The 15,751-nt window shown below is 30.2% G+C and overlaps 8 protein-coding genes across 8 annotated transcripts; 3 read left to right on the top strand and 5 right to left on the bottom strand.

Moving 5' to 3' along the window:
• Positions 1–736: 736 nt before the first annotated feature.
• On the bottom strand, positions 737–1,894 carry GO595_005091 (transcription initiation factor TFIID subunit 5; the record flags this gene model as incomplete). The annotated part of the gene is made up of 1 exon (XM_067918295.1): positions 737–1,894. One exon carries the CDS (start codon positions 1,892–1,894, stop codon positions 737–739), a length of 1,158 nt encoding a protein of 385 aa, XP_067774641.1.
• Positions 1,895–2,774: 880 nt separating this feature from the next.
• Positions 2,775–3,104, top strand: GO595_005090 (putative peptidyl-prolyl cis-trans isomerase E; the record flags this gene model as incomplete). Its single annotated transcript, XM_067918294.1, has 1 exon — positions 2,775–3,104. The coding sequence occupies one exon, from the start codon at positions 2,775–2,777 to the stop codon at positions 3,102–3,104; it is 330 nt and encodes a 109-aa protein (XP_067774640.1).
• Positions 3,105–3,261: 157 nt separating this feature from the next.
• GO595_005089 (peptidylprolyl isomerase) lies at positions 3,262–4,113 on the bottom strand (the record flags this gene model as incomplete). Its single annotated transcript, XM_067918293.1, has 1 exon — positions 3,262–4,113. One exon carries the CDS (start codon positions 4,111–4,113, stop codon positions 3,262–3,264), a length of 852 nt encoding a protein of 283 aa, XP_067774639.1.
• Positions 4,114–4,821: 708 nt separating this feature from the next.
• GO595_005088 (protein phosphatase 2C) lies at positions 4,822–7,194 on the top strand (the record flags this gene model as incomplete). The annotated part of the gene is made up of 1 exon (XM_067918292.1): positions 4,822–7,194. One exon carries the CDS (start codon positions 4,822–4,824, stop codon positions 7,192–7,194), a length of 2,373 nt encoding a protein of 790 aa, XP_067774638.1.
• Positions 7,195–8,292: 1,098 nt separating this feature from the next.
• Positions 8,293–8,817, top strand: GO595_005087 (putative centrin-3; the record flags this gene model as incomplete). Its single annotated transcript, XM_067918291.1, has 1 exon — positions 8,293–8,817. The coding sequence occupies one exon, from the start codon at positions 8,293–8,295 to the stop codon at positions 8,815–8,817; it is 525 nt and encodes a 174-aa protein (XP_067774637.1).
• Positions 8,818–9,338: 521 nt separating this feature from the next.
• On the bottom strand, positions 9,339–9,740 carry GO595_005086 (ankyrin repeat domain-containing protein; the record flags this gene model as incomplete). Its single annotated transcript, XM_067918290.1, has 1 exon — positions 9,339–9,740. One exon carries the CDS (start codon positions 9,738–9,740, stop codon positions 9,339–9,341), a length of 402 nt encoding a protein of 133 aa, XP_067774636.1.
• A 3,077-nt stretch (positions 9,741–12,817) lies between these two features.
• GO595_005085 (Parkin coregulated protein like protein) lies at positions 12,818–13,531 on the bottom strand (the record flags this gene model as incomplete). The annotated part of the gene is made up of 1 exon (XM_067918289.1): positions 12,818–13,531. One exon carries the CDS (start codon positions 13,529–13,531, stop codon positions 12,818–12,820), a length of 714 nt encoding a protein of 237 aa, XP_067774635.1.
• Positions 13,532–14,044: 513 nt separating this feature from the next.
• Positions 14,045–15,484, bottom strand: GO595_005084 (E3 ubiquitin-protein ligase, related; the record flags this gene model as incomplete). Its single annotated transcript, XM_067918287.1, has 1 exon — positions 14,045–15,484. One exon carries the CDS (start codon positions 15,482–15,484, stop codon positions 14,045–14,047), a length of 1,440 nt encoding a protein of 479 aa, XP_067774634.1.
• Between the last annotated feature and the right edge of the window lie 267 nt (positions 15,485–15,751).

The following is a 15,751-nucleotide window of genomic DNA, read 5'->3' as shown; positions in this document are numbered from 1 at the left end:
AAAAATTCTAAAATTAACAAATGAACAAATTTTGCACATCAAAAGCAATAACAAATTACCCGGAGTGCTAGTAAATTTGATAGGTACGAAGCGACTTGAAGAAAAATTTCAGATAGCGATCTCTTCATTCCAAAATAAAAGTGACAACTCCATAGCCATACAAATAGATAAATTTACTTAATATAAAGAACATTCTTTGTTGAATATATAATTCATAAATTTTCAGAGGCATAAGAAGAATTATAATAATTTCAGAAAAGCAGTTCCATAAATGTAAAAAGAACAGAGTTTATATATTATTTTAGGTCAAAAGAATATAATCAGATTTAGGGTGTTCAAAAAATTCTATCGTATCTCTATCGTAAAAGTGACATTACGACTTAATACAATAATTTTTTATGTAAAAGTGTGTTTAGAATTTTAGTTAAATTCATCACATTATTGAAATTTTTATCATAAACAACTCTTATAAAACTTTGTCAAACTTCATCATCCGAACCAATCTCAATAAATTTAATATGAAATATATCATATGAAGATAACTGTATATTGTTGGAATTTTCCAAATAATATTATAATGCTTGGTAATAATACTTCTCAATATAATATATTATTTTGCTTATATTTTTTATATTAACGACTTGAAAGCATTTGAGTTCATTAAACACAGACTTTTTCATGAAAAATTTTTAACACAATCTATTTTACTTAAATTTTATTACATATTTAAAAAAGCTTAATCTGATGTTACGATTCTAATTATTCCAGATGTTTTATAGTCGCAATATATAACTCTTTCTCCCACACCATATACCAAATTAATTTCATTTTTCGCGTTGAAATCATATGTGTATATTGCACCGAACTTATCCACCACATAAATGAATTCGGAATCCATAGAGAACAGGAGATACACGACTTTTTCTGCGAATGCTCTTTTTGCCACTTTTTTACCTGTTCCAATATCTTTCACTTTAATAAAGAATCCATCGAAAAATGCAATGTATTTCCCATTGTGAGAGAATGTCAATGCCGAATTCTTCGATTTATTGCCAATGAATATTCGAACAGTTTCGGCTTCCCTTAAATCCCAAATTCGGACTGCTGGATCAACTGCAATCGATCCGATTAATGAACAGTTTGGATGAAATCCAACTTCAGTGATTGCCGAATCATGGCCACACAACACTCGATGCAAACGCAACGTGCGCGTGTCATATAAGCGAATCGAATAGTCGTCTGTGCCAATCAAAAAGCAGCCGCCTTGTGGCGCAAAGCTTGAACACCAAATTGGAATACAATGTAATGATAAATGAGCTTGATTATGGTCGGAAAAAACAGTAAAGTTCCCTTCGATGTCAGTCGAAAGAAGAATTTCATTGGTGGAAGAAACACTTAGTGATGTAATGATCGATGGATGATCATAAAGTGTTTCATGTGTTTGGGTTTCAAGGTTAATACGTAATACACTTGATTCGTCATACACTGAATAAACAGAAGTCGGAGAAATAACAGCATTAGTGGATGAGGGAAGATGGGAATGTAAAATGTTGAAATTTTGAGTGGGTGTTTCTAACGAATACTTTTGAAATACTTCTTTGTCAGGGATGGGATTGATGATAGGATCAAGAATTATGGAGTCTATGATAAGATTTCGAAGTTGTGAATTATTTGGTGAATTAATAAATTTGTTTAATAGTTCGGCTGAATTGTCATCGGCACTGACAATAAATCGTTGTGTTGAAAAAAGACCTGAAAGCTTTCTATATGTGGTATCATCATTAAAATTTAAAAAACTCTGTGTTTCGTTTTGAAACTCTTCTGGGACTGAGCTTAAAAATTCTTGAACAAATGCATCAATTGATTGATTTTCATCTTCTTGATGAAATTTCATTACAATATGACAGAATAAAGGAAATAAAATAGTTTGTATTGCCCGATTATCTGAATGTTCTTTTGCAAACTTAAGATATGATGAATATTGTTCTATATAATTTGTATTTTTCTTCCCAGAAATAGTATAGGAAATTGTCGATGGATTTGAATTTGCAAATAAACACATCTGTGTGTATTCACTTAGTGAAATCCCTGAAGCATTTCCACTGTCTATATAATTAAAATCAGATATATCGAATTTTTTATGTTCGTTTTTCTTTCTCATTCTTTTGGCCATTAGGGCACCCCAAAAATGGCGCCATCACAAAAGACTTTCAATTATCAATAATAGCATCGATAATCGCTATAACTATATTTTTATATATTCATGCAAAACTAAAGGACATTGGGTGACCCAAATTTTATTACATTAATTTTTCATTTCCTGAATCAAATGCTAAGATTCATTAAGCATATATAAAAATGAATACAAATCTTCTACGTGCTCCAACAATATTATAATATAATTTATTTTCAATTTTTCATGTTTATCACAAAGTTTAAAAAAAACACACGATTTAAATTCAAAACTAAACAAAATAATGTTACATAAGATATTCGAACAAAAAACGACCACAAATCAATTTTGCATCCTAATAAAAAATAAACACTTTTTGTTTCTTCTTATTATATGTGTAGAATGTATGTATTAATCAGAAATTTTTTAAACCTTGCAATTTCTTCAAAACTATAGGGACCTATTTCTAGTATGTTGATGCCACAAGGTAAACTAAATATTTTTTTTTTCTTAAATTCAAATTTATGATGAAGGTGCATTTAAACGATCACTTATACGGTTAGAACGATTCTATCGTGCCGGTTGACCAAGGCGAAAAAAAATGGTTGACAGAAGGACTTTGTTTGTTCAAAATATTCATCCAGAAGCAACTCGCGATGCAATATGGAACGCGTTTCTAATTTTTGGTGAAATTAATGATGTTCGTATTGATAAACCTAAATCAACATGTCTCGTTGAATTTGAAGAAGAAGGAGATGCAGCTGCCGCAGTTGATAATATGCATCTTTCAGAGCTTTATGGGCAGACAATACAAGTAACTTATGCCACGAAGGGCAATCTTGTTGATAGACGTAAAGCAATTTGGGAATTTGAAGCTCAAGCTGGTGAAGTCAAGTCAGGCAATTATCAGTATCTCGAACCGAAACCATAAATATGTTATTTATTTAAATTGAAAATTTATTCATCGATTTCAAAGAATTTTTTATTCTCAAAAAGAAACAAACAATTTATTTTTTTTTTCAGATGAATTTCTAACAATTTTAATCTTAATTTATACATATGACAATAATTTTTATAATTCAACAGATTTATTCCTTTTTAGTCATCATTTTGAAAGTTTGATCTCTTCTTATTCTATCTTCTTTTTCCAATTTTTCTATTTGTTCACGAAATGTTCTCAATGCAGGATCATTATGCGAGTATCCCATAGCTTTTGTTAATGTTTGTCTTGCATCGACGATTTTGTGAAGATGAATTTCCGCATCTATTTTCCTCACTAACATTTTTAGATCGTTTGGAACAAAATCAAGAACTTCTTGAGCATAATGCAATGATTGTTCATAATCACCTGATTTGGCATAACTAACGGAAAGATTTCGGTTTAAGCGAAGCTTAATTTGTGCATAAGCATCCGAAAAATAACTTGGATCACTATCATCTTTTCCTTCAAATAGAAGAGTAAGACGACCTTGTGAATATAAATTAATTGCATCTTCAAGACGGCCCTCTCGAAAAGCAACGTTTCCTTGTTCACATTCATCTGTAGCTTTAGCAACTGCTAATTCTTGTTTTGTTGGTCCAACAAGAATTTCAAGTAATTCTATTTCAAAAATAAGAGTTGCATCTGGTGGAATATCTGGTTGTTTTCCAAGATTTCCATAACCATATTTAGGATCAACTCTAAAAAGTGATATTTCACCAACTTTCATGGATTTAACACCAATGCTCCATCCTGTAATAACGCGTTGGCCAATAGTAAATTCAAATGGTTTCTCTGTAGCTCTGGTACTTTCAAATTTTTTATTATTGGAATTTAATCTTCCTTCATAATGAACTCGCACTCGATCTCCATCTTTCGGTTGAGGTCCTGTTCCTTCTTTTAAGATTTTTTTAGTAAGGAGCCCATCATCTGTAAGGGGAATTGATTGGGGATCAAACATAAACTAACGAACAAATCGACCGTTAAACCCAGCGTAACCCAAACCGCCTGCCAACATTTGCTTCAATTTTTCACTTTTGGTAATGTCAAAAAAAATTGTGATGTCGTAAATCAACTTTTTCAATATATTATTTTGTTGGAAATTATCTTTCATCAACAACATTTCCTGCAATTCCTAATATTTTCTTAATATTACGAACAAAACTGAAATATACATATCGAAGGCATTCTAAAAATATCATTCAACTTGATAATCACAACTAATTTTATCAAGTTTGAACAAAAAAATTAAAGGTGAAGTCAAGTCAAACTTTTTGAATCCATCGATTATTTTCTCCACAAAAAGAATAACCTTTCACAAATTAACCGCCAATTTTTCTTAAAAGAATGACCGTTAAAAACGACAGCCACAGTCAAATTCATTTTAATTTTCCCTTACACCTATGATCAACGAAATTTCTTCTCCAAATAGTACCAGGAACTCATATATTGAGATATTCAACAGAGAAGTGAATGAAGTTACAATTGATCAAGAACAGATTGAAAGTGTTACACGGCTTAAGATATGTAGATGTGGAATCCATACTTTTCCATCAAATTTCCTTTGCTTAAATAAATTAAGAACAATAGACTTATCAGAAAACAACATAGAAATATTCAAACTCGAAAATTTTTCTTGTCTAAATTTTTGAAAATTCTTGATTTAAGCATGAATAGCTTAATTCGTATTGAGTGCGCATTACCCACATCTCTTACCACCCTAGATTTATCTTTTAATACCAAACTTGACATCAATTCCATTTTTGATTTATCCATTCCTAGTCTTGAAATCCTTAAACTTTCCAATTGCCAAATCACCGAACTTCCTCAAAAGCGTCCTCCTTGGGGCTGGACCATTAAAACATTAAAACTTGATGGTAATAGACTTACATCGTTTACCAATGAATTTTCATTCTTTCCAAATCTTGAAGATCTTTCATTATTTGGTAATGATATTCAATTCTTTGACTTTTCACAAGTCCCTCAACAACTTAATCGCATTGATCTTGGGATGAATGATATACAATTTTTTATTGATAAGAGTCAAATCCAAACCATTAATCTTAGTTACAACAAATTCAGAGTCTTTCCCACCTCCATTCTTGACTTCATATGCATTCGTTGTTTGTCATTAGAATCATCAGATATTTCCGGTGAACTTGATTTTACAGTTCCTCCGCAATTAGCCATTTTAGACCTTACCAACAATCATATTACCACACTTTCACCCACTTTTGTAGCTTCATGTGGTACATTAAGTATCTTAAGTTTATCACATAATTTAATATATGAAATTCCTGATGTCTTTCAAGAGAATGTCCATATTACGCAATTGTTTTTAGATCATAACAAACTCGAAAATGTCCCAACATCATTATTACAACATGCGAAAATGTTAGAGCGCTTAAACTTATCACATAATCGACTTCGAACTATACCCGAATTACATACTCATCAATTACGTGAATTTAATGTTTCGTTTAACAAGTTAAAAGAATTACCAGATTCCTTTTCTAATTGTATCTTTTTAATACATATGAATTTATCGAATAATTTATTAACAGATTTACCACAATCATTAAAATATGTACCAAGATTATTAGAGTTATATATTAATAATAATCAATTTATTAAATTACCGAATTGTATATTATCATTAATAACATTAAACAAATTATATATTTCGGGTAATTTACTTACATCATTACCTAATTGTTTAAATACATTTTTGTTCTTAAAGACACTTGACTTATCGAATAATCATTTCCAAACATTACCAATAGCAATAGCATCATTACCAGTGTTAAAGTATTTAAACATATCACATAACTTAATCACAGAAGTACCAAAAGAATTCCAATTTCCAGAATCATTAATTTTATTAGATATTTCATATAATTTACTTCAATCATTTCAATCTATTAATTTACCATCAATAGTATCATTAATCTTAAGTAATAATTTAATAGAAACATTTTCTATTTCTAATTCTAAAGATATACATTTCTTATCATTATCGAACAATAATTTAAGATGTACATTAAATGAAATATTATTAAATACAAACGAATCCAAAACATTTGAATTTTTAGAAATAATTAATAACAAATTAATATCATATGAATATAACAAAGAAGTTAATACAAAATTACATATAATATCTGATGATAAAATATATATTAATACTAATTATAACATTGGTTATTCATCAACTATAGGTATACGTAATAATATGGAAGATTCAATTACATTATACTCCGAAAAAGATTTAACAATTTTAGGAATATTTGATGGTCATGTTGGATCAATAGCATCTAAATTATCATCCGAGTTAATAATACCAATGATTAAGTCAATTCTTTTAAAGCCATTACAATTCCAAAACTGTTTAAAAGAACTTCAAAACATATTAATTGAAAAGAACATTAACGAAGGATGTACAGTTGCAATCCTTTACATCTATAATAATCGAATATGGTCAATAGGTTTAGGCGACACACGAATTTTACGTATTAAACGAAACTATAAATATCAACGATTAACTATCGATCATAAGCCTTTGTTAAAATCGGAATATAAACGACTTAAAAAGAATGGAATCGGAGTATCGAATGAAGGAAGAGTTAAAAAGAAACTTAGTGTCGCAAGAGCTTTAGGCGACTTATGGTGTGGCGAAGGATTGTTCGAATTACCAGGCGTAATAAGTTATAAAATAGATGATGATGACATTGGTATAGTCATTGCATGTGACGGAGTATGGGATGTGTTGGATGATGAAGACGTTGTTAATATTATAATGAAATCAAATGACGCAATGGACGCTGCAGTAAATATAAAAAATACGGCATTCGCGTTGGAAAGTAGAGATAACATTAGCGTAATCACTTTGATGTTCGATAATAAAAACGAAGAGTTCAACGGGATGGCGTACAGAAATAAAATAGAAAGAATTCCAGTGGTTGAAGAAGAGGTAGAAAATTATGCCCTGGACGATAATAGGGAAGTGATGACGAAAAGGGGATTGAAAAGAAGAAGAAGATAAATCTCTTTGATAAATAAATGTGTTCTCAATGTTTTCTAGTTAACTGTTCGATAAATTGTGTAAAAAATGAATGTTGAGAAACAATTTTACAGTATAATAAGTTTTGTTCACTAAAATGGTTTTCATCTTACTTTGGTGGATATTACGAATTTGTTTCCTACGATTTGTTTGAGAAACAAATTTACAGTATAATAAGTTTTGTTCACTAAAATGGTTATCATTTGTGCTTTAGCGGATATTACAATTTGTTTCCTACGATTTGTTTGAGAAACAAATTTACAGTATAATAAGTTTTGTTCACTAAAATGGTTATCATTTTACTTTGGTGGATATTACAATTTGTTTCCTACGATTTGTTTGAGAAACAAATTTACAGTATAATAAGTTTTGTTCACTAAAATGGTTATCATTTGTGCTTTAGCGGATATTACAATTTGTTTCCTACGATTTGTTTGAGAAACAAATTTACAGTATAATAAGTTTTGTTCACTAAAAATGGTTATCATTTTACTTTGGTGGATATTACAATTTGTTTCCTACGATTTGTTTGAGAAACAAATTTACAGTATAATAAGTTTTGTTCACTAAAATGGTTATCATTTTACTTTGGTGGATATTACAATTTGTTTCCTACGATTTGTTTGAGAAACAAATTTACAGTATAATAAGTTTTGTTCACTAAAATGGTTATCATTTTACTTTGGTGGATATTACAATTTGTTTCCTACGATTTGTTTGAGAAACAATTTTTTCCATATAATTCAAAGATAAGCAGATGATCATGTTTTTTCATTTTTGTTCTGATTAGTATCTTTGTTTCTTTTTTAGCTGAACACGTATTTATAGAAAAAAATTTTTATTTTGAGTTATAGGAACATGGTTTTGAATTGTAATCCTTAATAAATCATGTTATACATACACTTTAAAGTGTTAATGAATTGAATTTTAGTTATGAAAAATTTACACATCGGAAAATAAATCAGAACAAAACATTTAGAGGAATATGAAAAGTGTAAACTTTTCATAATGAAAATTGAGACGCTTCGTGCGGTTTGGCGGTTTTCACTTTGTCCGTTTACAATATTTCATCATTTTAAGATGAAGAGAACTGGTACAGGATCCCCAAATACATACGTAAAGTCATCTCGCCGTACAGGAAGACAACCACGTTTTGAACTTACAGAGGATCAAATGATTGAAATTAGAGAAGCTTTTGATATTTTTGATTCCGATAAAAGTGGAACAATAGATCGTCATGAACTTCGTGTTGCAATGAGGGCTATGGGTTTTGATGTCTCAAAAAATGAAATTCTTGAAATTATGGAAGCAAAAGATCCTGATAATACCGGAACAATCAACTTTGCAGCTTTCCAAGACGTTGTTGGAGAGAAGATGGCACAAAGAGACCCAATAGAAGAAATTCGCAAGGCATTTGCTCTTTTCGATGACGACCACACTGGAAAAATAAGCTTGAAAAATCTCCGTCGTGTTGCTAGAGAACTTGGAGAGTCAATGACAGATGACGAACTTCAAGCTATGATTGACGAATTTGATACAGATCATGATGGCCAAATCAGCGAAGCAGAATTTATAGCAATTATGGATCCATCACAGTCATTTTAATCCATCAATAAAGCCGAATTTTATTTTTCATTTAATTTAGTTTTTAATTCGATTAATCGAAATTATTATGTCAATTAAAGTTTCCATTAAAATTTAAGAAATAATGTGCTTGTCCATTGTATATCTTTAAGTTTAAAAAATTTAAGGATTTAATATAATGTTTACACAAATTTTCTGGATATCAATATATCTTTTTTATCCATAAATTTTGATCTTCAAGAAAAAACTTCACTGTCATTAAGTTTTTCCTTATTTAATGCACTATTTAAAAAATCTGATTTTTTTTAAAATTAATTGAATCACTTTTCCTTCAAATCAAAGATGCAAATTTATATAATAAAACAATAAAAGATAAATGAAAATATCAAATATTGAACTTTTTACTAATTTTTATGAAATCAGATTTATCTGTTCATCAATTTCGAATTCATTTCAAATGTTGAAAATAATTTATTGTTTTACTGAAGATTTATTTACCCCTATTGAGATACGTTGCATTGATAAGGTTGGAATAACAAAGGTTACACAAAGCCTTCTTCGACTAATTTTGTTTCATTTTCTGTAATGATATGTTTTTGGCCAGATCCTTCTATAACACGAGACCAACTGCTAGTGTGCAATTCATAATGTCCTCCATTTTTAACAAGTTTATATGAGAATCCTCCATACATTCCTGGTACTGCAAAAAATTCTTCCATTTCATGCGTTGCCAATTCGGGTGTTATCTTTGGCATTTCGAGCTTAGAAAAGTCAACATCTTTGTTGAATCTATTACGATATTTTATTAAATCATGAAACCTTTTTTCAATTGCTACAAGTTCTTTTCCTGTTGCTTCATTTTTATGTGACCTGAATTTATACCTTAGTTTGTCGTTAATGTTCTCGTATTTATTATTTATTGAGATAATTAGAAAGAGAAGCATGCTCTTTAGATGTATATTGGTTCGGTTTTCAGAAACAAATTGAAAGAGGAAAATTTTGTTAGAAGTATAAACCATTCAATTTTTTTCGGAAAAAAATCCATAATCGATCAATTATGCAAAAAGAAAGAACTTTATATAATGATGATAAAATTTTGAGTTAGGATATGTGTCCTGACACAAAAATTAAAACCGACATTCCGCCAGATAATTTTGAAAATCTTAATATCTCAGAAGATAATCCAGAAAAAGAAAAATCAATTAAACCATATACTATCACAGCAATTGTGTGTGGATCATTAATGGTTTTTTTCACAATTGTTTTCTTCTGTTCATTTTTTGTTCCACTTTCTCAGTAAAACAAAACTAAGAAAGAAAACCCAAATTTTGATTTTTTAACAGTTCCATCCAATGTAATACTTGTTCATTGGCTTTTCGAATGTTTTATCATTTTGTTACTCTTCTCTATTCATCTTATGATATATTGTCATTCTACAAACCTTAATTATGCGTTTGGAGCAATTGCTATTTTTATCTTTGGAAGCGGCGTACTTTCTCTATATTTTGTTAATCCATTTTTAATAAAAAAGACAGAAGCCGTCAACACTGCATGGAATAACTTAATTAATCCCACTGAATATGAACAAATCATAAATTATGTGACATGTGATGTTCCATATATTTCATTTTCTGCTACTGGATCATATTCGATCTCAGAGTATGAATCAGCTTCTTGTGAATCAAAAGAGATAAAATTTAACATAACAAACTATTCATCAAATTATGATATAGCCGAATATACAAAAGATTCGTATTTCCAATTTAATTTTCTTAGTGATGAAACACCAGAACAAAAGGAATTTATTACAAAATTCGCTGATTTATATAGTGTATCATTACCACAAACTTCTTCGAAGAATGGAAAAACAATTCTATGGAATCTCGCTTATGGAGTTAAAATTGACTCTATAACAACAAGTAAATACTTCGTTACGAAAGATGGAAAATTGGAAGGCCAATACTCTCCAACAATAGGTAAAACTATGATGGCGTTTTGGTCTGGAATTGGATATGTTTACCGATTGGCTTCGATGCCAGTTCGTTATTCAACCATCGCAATCACTAATATAACATTTGAAATTCCATCTGAAACAGATGAGTTTTGGGGTGAAGTACATAATGTGAAATGTATGTGATAATTAATGAGATATTGTGTAAAGATAACATCGAAGTTTTTATGTTTTCTTAAATTTAAAAATTTAATTAGTTGAGAATAGAATTAGTTGGGAATATTTTTTACTCATTTAATTGTTTGACTCTTAAGTCATATTTATTCATTTCTTTCATTATCTGTGGTTTTCAATTGGAGGACAATCATCAAAGAATTCTCCTTTCGTTATGTTTAATTCACCAAATGTTAAGCCTTCATACGAATTTAATGTCATAACAGTCGTTGTATTAATAAACAAAAAGGCATTTTGTTGAATTGATGGTTCTTTATCACCATAGTAATAGATACATTTCAATGAAGTGCATTATTTAAATGCAGCAAATTGAATTTCTTGAATACCACTTCCAATTACAGGAAGGTGAAAAAGTACCCAACCCACCCCTCAAAAATGCTCAAATCTTAATATTAATTAATTTAGTTAATGTTTTTAATTAATGTATTCACCATTGTTTCTGATGACATCTTCCAATCGGTTAATCCATTCATGAAACACATTTTGAAGGTCTTCGAAAGTAAGATTGTCCCATATTTCTTTGATGGCACTTTTTAACTCTTTTTCATCGTGAAATGATTTACCTGCGAACTTGTTTTTCGAGTATCCGAAAAACCAGAAGTCACTTGGTGCAATATCGGGGGAATATGGCGGATGGGGTGCTCTTATTAGTCCGCTTTTTTTTATACGATCAGTGGTCACTTTTGAATTATGAATGCGACAGTTGTCCATATGAATAAACATTCCCTTAACTTTATTCTTTCTAGTACCAATTCGTCCATTTTTGACGATGCTGGATAAAATGCATCCACAAAAATGTGTTGAATTAAATTTTAAACCTGGATCTAAAATCTTAACTGTTACAAGGCCAACACCAGTAAAGAATATTGTAACCGTTTTTTTGTATTGATACTCTGTCTCAACCTTGGTGTAACAGAATCTGGATTTGGTGCCCATTGAAAGGCATGATCATAATGCATATTAAACCAACTTTCATCACCAGTAATAATATTGGCAAAATTGTTTGGTTCATCTGCCTTATATATCTTTAACAGTTCTTCTGATTCTTGGACCCTTTTTGATTTTTGTTCATTAGTTAGTAAATGATAAATTCACTTTTTTGAATATTTTTTATAATTCATTTCTTATAAGTTTCTCTTAACTACAAATTTATCAACGTGGAAAGCTTTTGCCATTACCTTGGTTGATGCATAAGGTTCATCATTGAGAAAATTTAAAATTAATTCCTTAATATCGATTTTTGGCCTTCCACTCCTTGGGATATCTTCGCCTGTGGTTCTACCCTCCTTCCAGCTTTTAATCCAATATTTTATTTGGATTTCAGAGTATGCTCCCTACTTATAAGTTTCTTCTAATTGCTTTTTGATTTTCCTGCAACCTTTACCTTGTAGCATTAAAAAATGAATGACATACCTTTGCTCAATAGACATAATACCAAATTTTAAACGTTCGAAAATTCAAACGTATATAACTTTTTACTGAATTTATATTTTTTAAAAATTTTTATATACTTAAATACACAAGAGTTTATACTTATATATAAATACCATTTTATGTTTTAATTCATTCTAAATAAAGAATTACAGGGGTGGGTCGGGTACTTTTTCACCCCCTGTACAATCTTGACCAAATTTTCACATGATTGGAATGCACAATATTCGATAATTTTTACACTATCAGGAAATACCATTTCTTGTAATTGTTTACATCCTTCGAAAGAAGATATTTTAAATTCAATTCAATTATTATTAGTATAAACATATTTAATATGTATACAATCACGAAATGCATTTTTGTCAATTATTTTAATAAAAATCATAAAATGTTTATTACTTATCAACCACCTCCGACTACTGCCGATTGGTAAGTTGGAATCATATATTTAATATTAATATATGCATCTGGTCCACCGGTTTTTTCCATTTCTTCCAATGTTTCCGTAATCAAATCAGACAAATTTGTCTTTTTGCGTTGTCCATATTCAATTCTGTCGCCCAAATTCACGTTCTTAAGAATGAACTCATTAAAAACAGGTAAAATTTGTCGATAATATGGAACAAGCGCTTCGCTAACGAGCGGGTCCGCCTTAACGAGGGACTGTATGACAAACATAATACGACAAAGAATTTCTGGATCTCGTGTGTTAAGACATTTCTTTAATGGGATGATGAGTTGTGGAACAACTGGAAGAATTTTGGACGGACCTTGATTAATAAGATCAAGAGATCCATAGTATGCAAAAAACCAATAAGGCTCCTCAGTTTCACGAAGCCCATCAAAGAAAACTGGTAAATAATGATGATAATCAAGAAGATCAGGTGATACTTTCCAATGAATGGGACCTTGCTCTTCACCATAGTTACGTGAAATAGGAAGATCTCCACGATCATAAAAACGTCGGAATTGTGTGATCTCATGATGAGCGACTGGTTTTCTAGCTTGTCCAAGTCCGCGAGAAACAACCTTTGGAGCTGGTTTTTTAATTGTGCGTGTTACACGAGTTGCTGGTTTGTCATCTGTTTTACCAAGTCTTGGGCGAGTAACTTTCATTTTTATAACGTACTTATGCTTACATTGACCAAATAACAATTCAATTAATCTTTTTTAAAATTAAAATATCTTCATATTTACTTAGTTTTTTCAAATTTTATATAACATTTCATTTATGTTTTTATTACTATTATAATAATTGATAATCATGCGTGCAAAATAGCTAAAAAAATTGTTTATTGAATTGAACTATATAATGCAACTCAAATTAAAGAATAAAATATTTATCTACCTGAATGAACATGAAATCACAGATTACATTTTGGCATTACTTTAATGCAAATTAGCATGTTGTTAAATGAAGAAGAAGATAAATTTTTATGTTTGCACATGCTCATCGATTATCTCTAAAAATATCAAAAAGTAAAATATTTTATAAAAACAAAATTAGAAATTTATATTTTTATTGAACAATAAGTGATTCTGATTTGCGTTTTGATAAAATCATTTACATATTTCTTGAAAATATATTTTTTTGTTTATTCAATATAAATGCACAAAAACATAAAACTTTTATGAGTTAAAGTAAAACTTAAGTATATTACTTTTCGAATATTTGTTGTTACATATCGGACATTGGTCATTATTCTTGGCGCATTGCTCGCAGAACGCATGTCTACATTTCTTCTTATTTATTATTACGTCTGCAATTCTTTCGTTACATTGCGAACATATTAACTGCTTCTTAAATTCCTCCATTTCATATTTTCTTTCTTTCATTTGTGTTGACGATTTCATATATTTCCGATATATTTCATTCATTTGTAACTGTTTAAATAGTTCTTCTTTTTGTTCTTCTAATTCTTCGTTTAAGTTAATTTCTTCAATAATTAAATCATGTTTTTGTTGTTGAAGTTCATTATATTCTTTCTCTAACATTTCGATTTCTTCATCATTCGAAATTTGTCGCTCTAATTCATTTATCGCTTGTTTGATATTTTGTTCTTGTTCATTGATCCAAGATAATTGGTCGTTAACGGTCTTCATTCGGGCAGTCCAATTTGTCACTTTTTGGAAGTTGATGCTCATTTTGTACTCGTTCAAGAGAGTGTTAAACTTCTTGTGGGTATCAAGCTCTTTCCGGTAAAGTCTGTTGGTTTCATCTGTACGAAGTTCACTGTAATAAAGTCGATAAAGACCATTTTGTCCTAATGCACATTTTCGTCGGCTTTCAACGCAATCTTCTGTAAGCTTTACTACTTCTTCTCGAAGAGATTGAAGCTCTTCAAAAAGATCAGGAAGTGCTTCAATACCATGGTTATTTGTTTCTTGACTTCGAGCTTTAATGCTTTCTAGCTTTTGTGGGATTTGTTCATTGATTATCTCTTCAAGAGACTTAATCTCGTTGAGGTAGTTGACTATTTCTGCGCTTTTTTTCTCTGGTAATAAAAGATCGACAAATGGTAATGTTTGGGCAGTAAGTTCTTTGAACGTTTTAAATCTCCTTTCAGTGCTTGCCTTGATTGATGCTTGTGAAGTTTTGATCTTTTCTAAGGTATTATTACAAGTTTCTTGAAGAGTATTAAAATCAGATGATTTTTTATCAAGTGAATCTATGCATTGTTGGATTTGGTCTTCATACGCATGTGAAAGAAGAATAGTTTTCCTGAGGAAAGTAGAATTCCCAAGAAGAGACTTGAAATAAGGGGATTCGTTGTAAACCGACGGTTTGAGTGTTGGAGCATTTGGCGAAGCGGTTTTCCTCTGAATTTCGGTGATTTCCTTTTTTAAACGTTCAATTGTTCCAATCCTGAATAACAGCTTCCCAAACATACTGCGATTTAGAGCTGTTGGCTCATCAATGTCTCTTGTTGTGATTTTAAGATAGTCAGAAGCCCAATTTTGAAAATCAGAAGAGATGGGATATAGTGTACTTAAAGAGGAAGATGGAAATGGATGAGGTATCGAAACAGTTTGGGGTTGGGGCAAGCTTGGGGCCTTAAAAGGTTCCATTTTTTGTTCAATTTTATCACAGAGTTCTTTAAATTTTTGCGTATTAGGTGGTTCAACAGGACGACCAATTTCCCGCTCTATTTGATGTATCAAATTATGTATAGTTTGGTGGACATTGTAAATGTGGTCACCAGCATTTTTAATGTTATCAATTGTTGGATTTTGAAAATTAAATTTAGGAATACAGCAGTCTTCAATAAACTGCCGAATTACGCGCGCATGGGAACCGCCCAAATCGTAATAAAACATGAAAAGATCAAATGCAAA

The sequence above is a fragment of the Histomonas meleagridis genome (assembly GCF_020186115.1).
Source record: "Histomonas meleagridis strain 2922-C6/04-10x chromosome Unknown contig_32, whole genome shotgun sequence".
Lineage (NCBI taxonomy): Eukaryota > Parabasalia > Tritrichomonadida > Dientamoebidae > Histomonas > Histomonas meleagridis.
The sequence above is the reverse complement of the archived record's forward strand: the minus strand, read 5'-3'. Positions and strand labels throughout refer to the sequence as shown.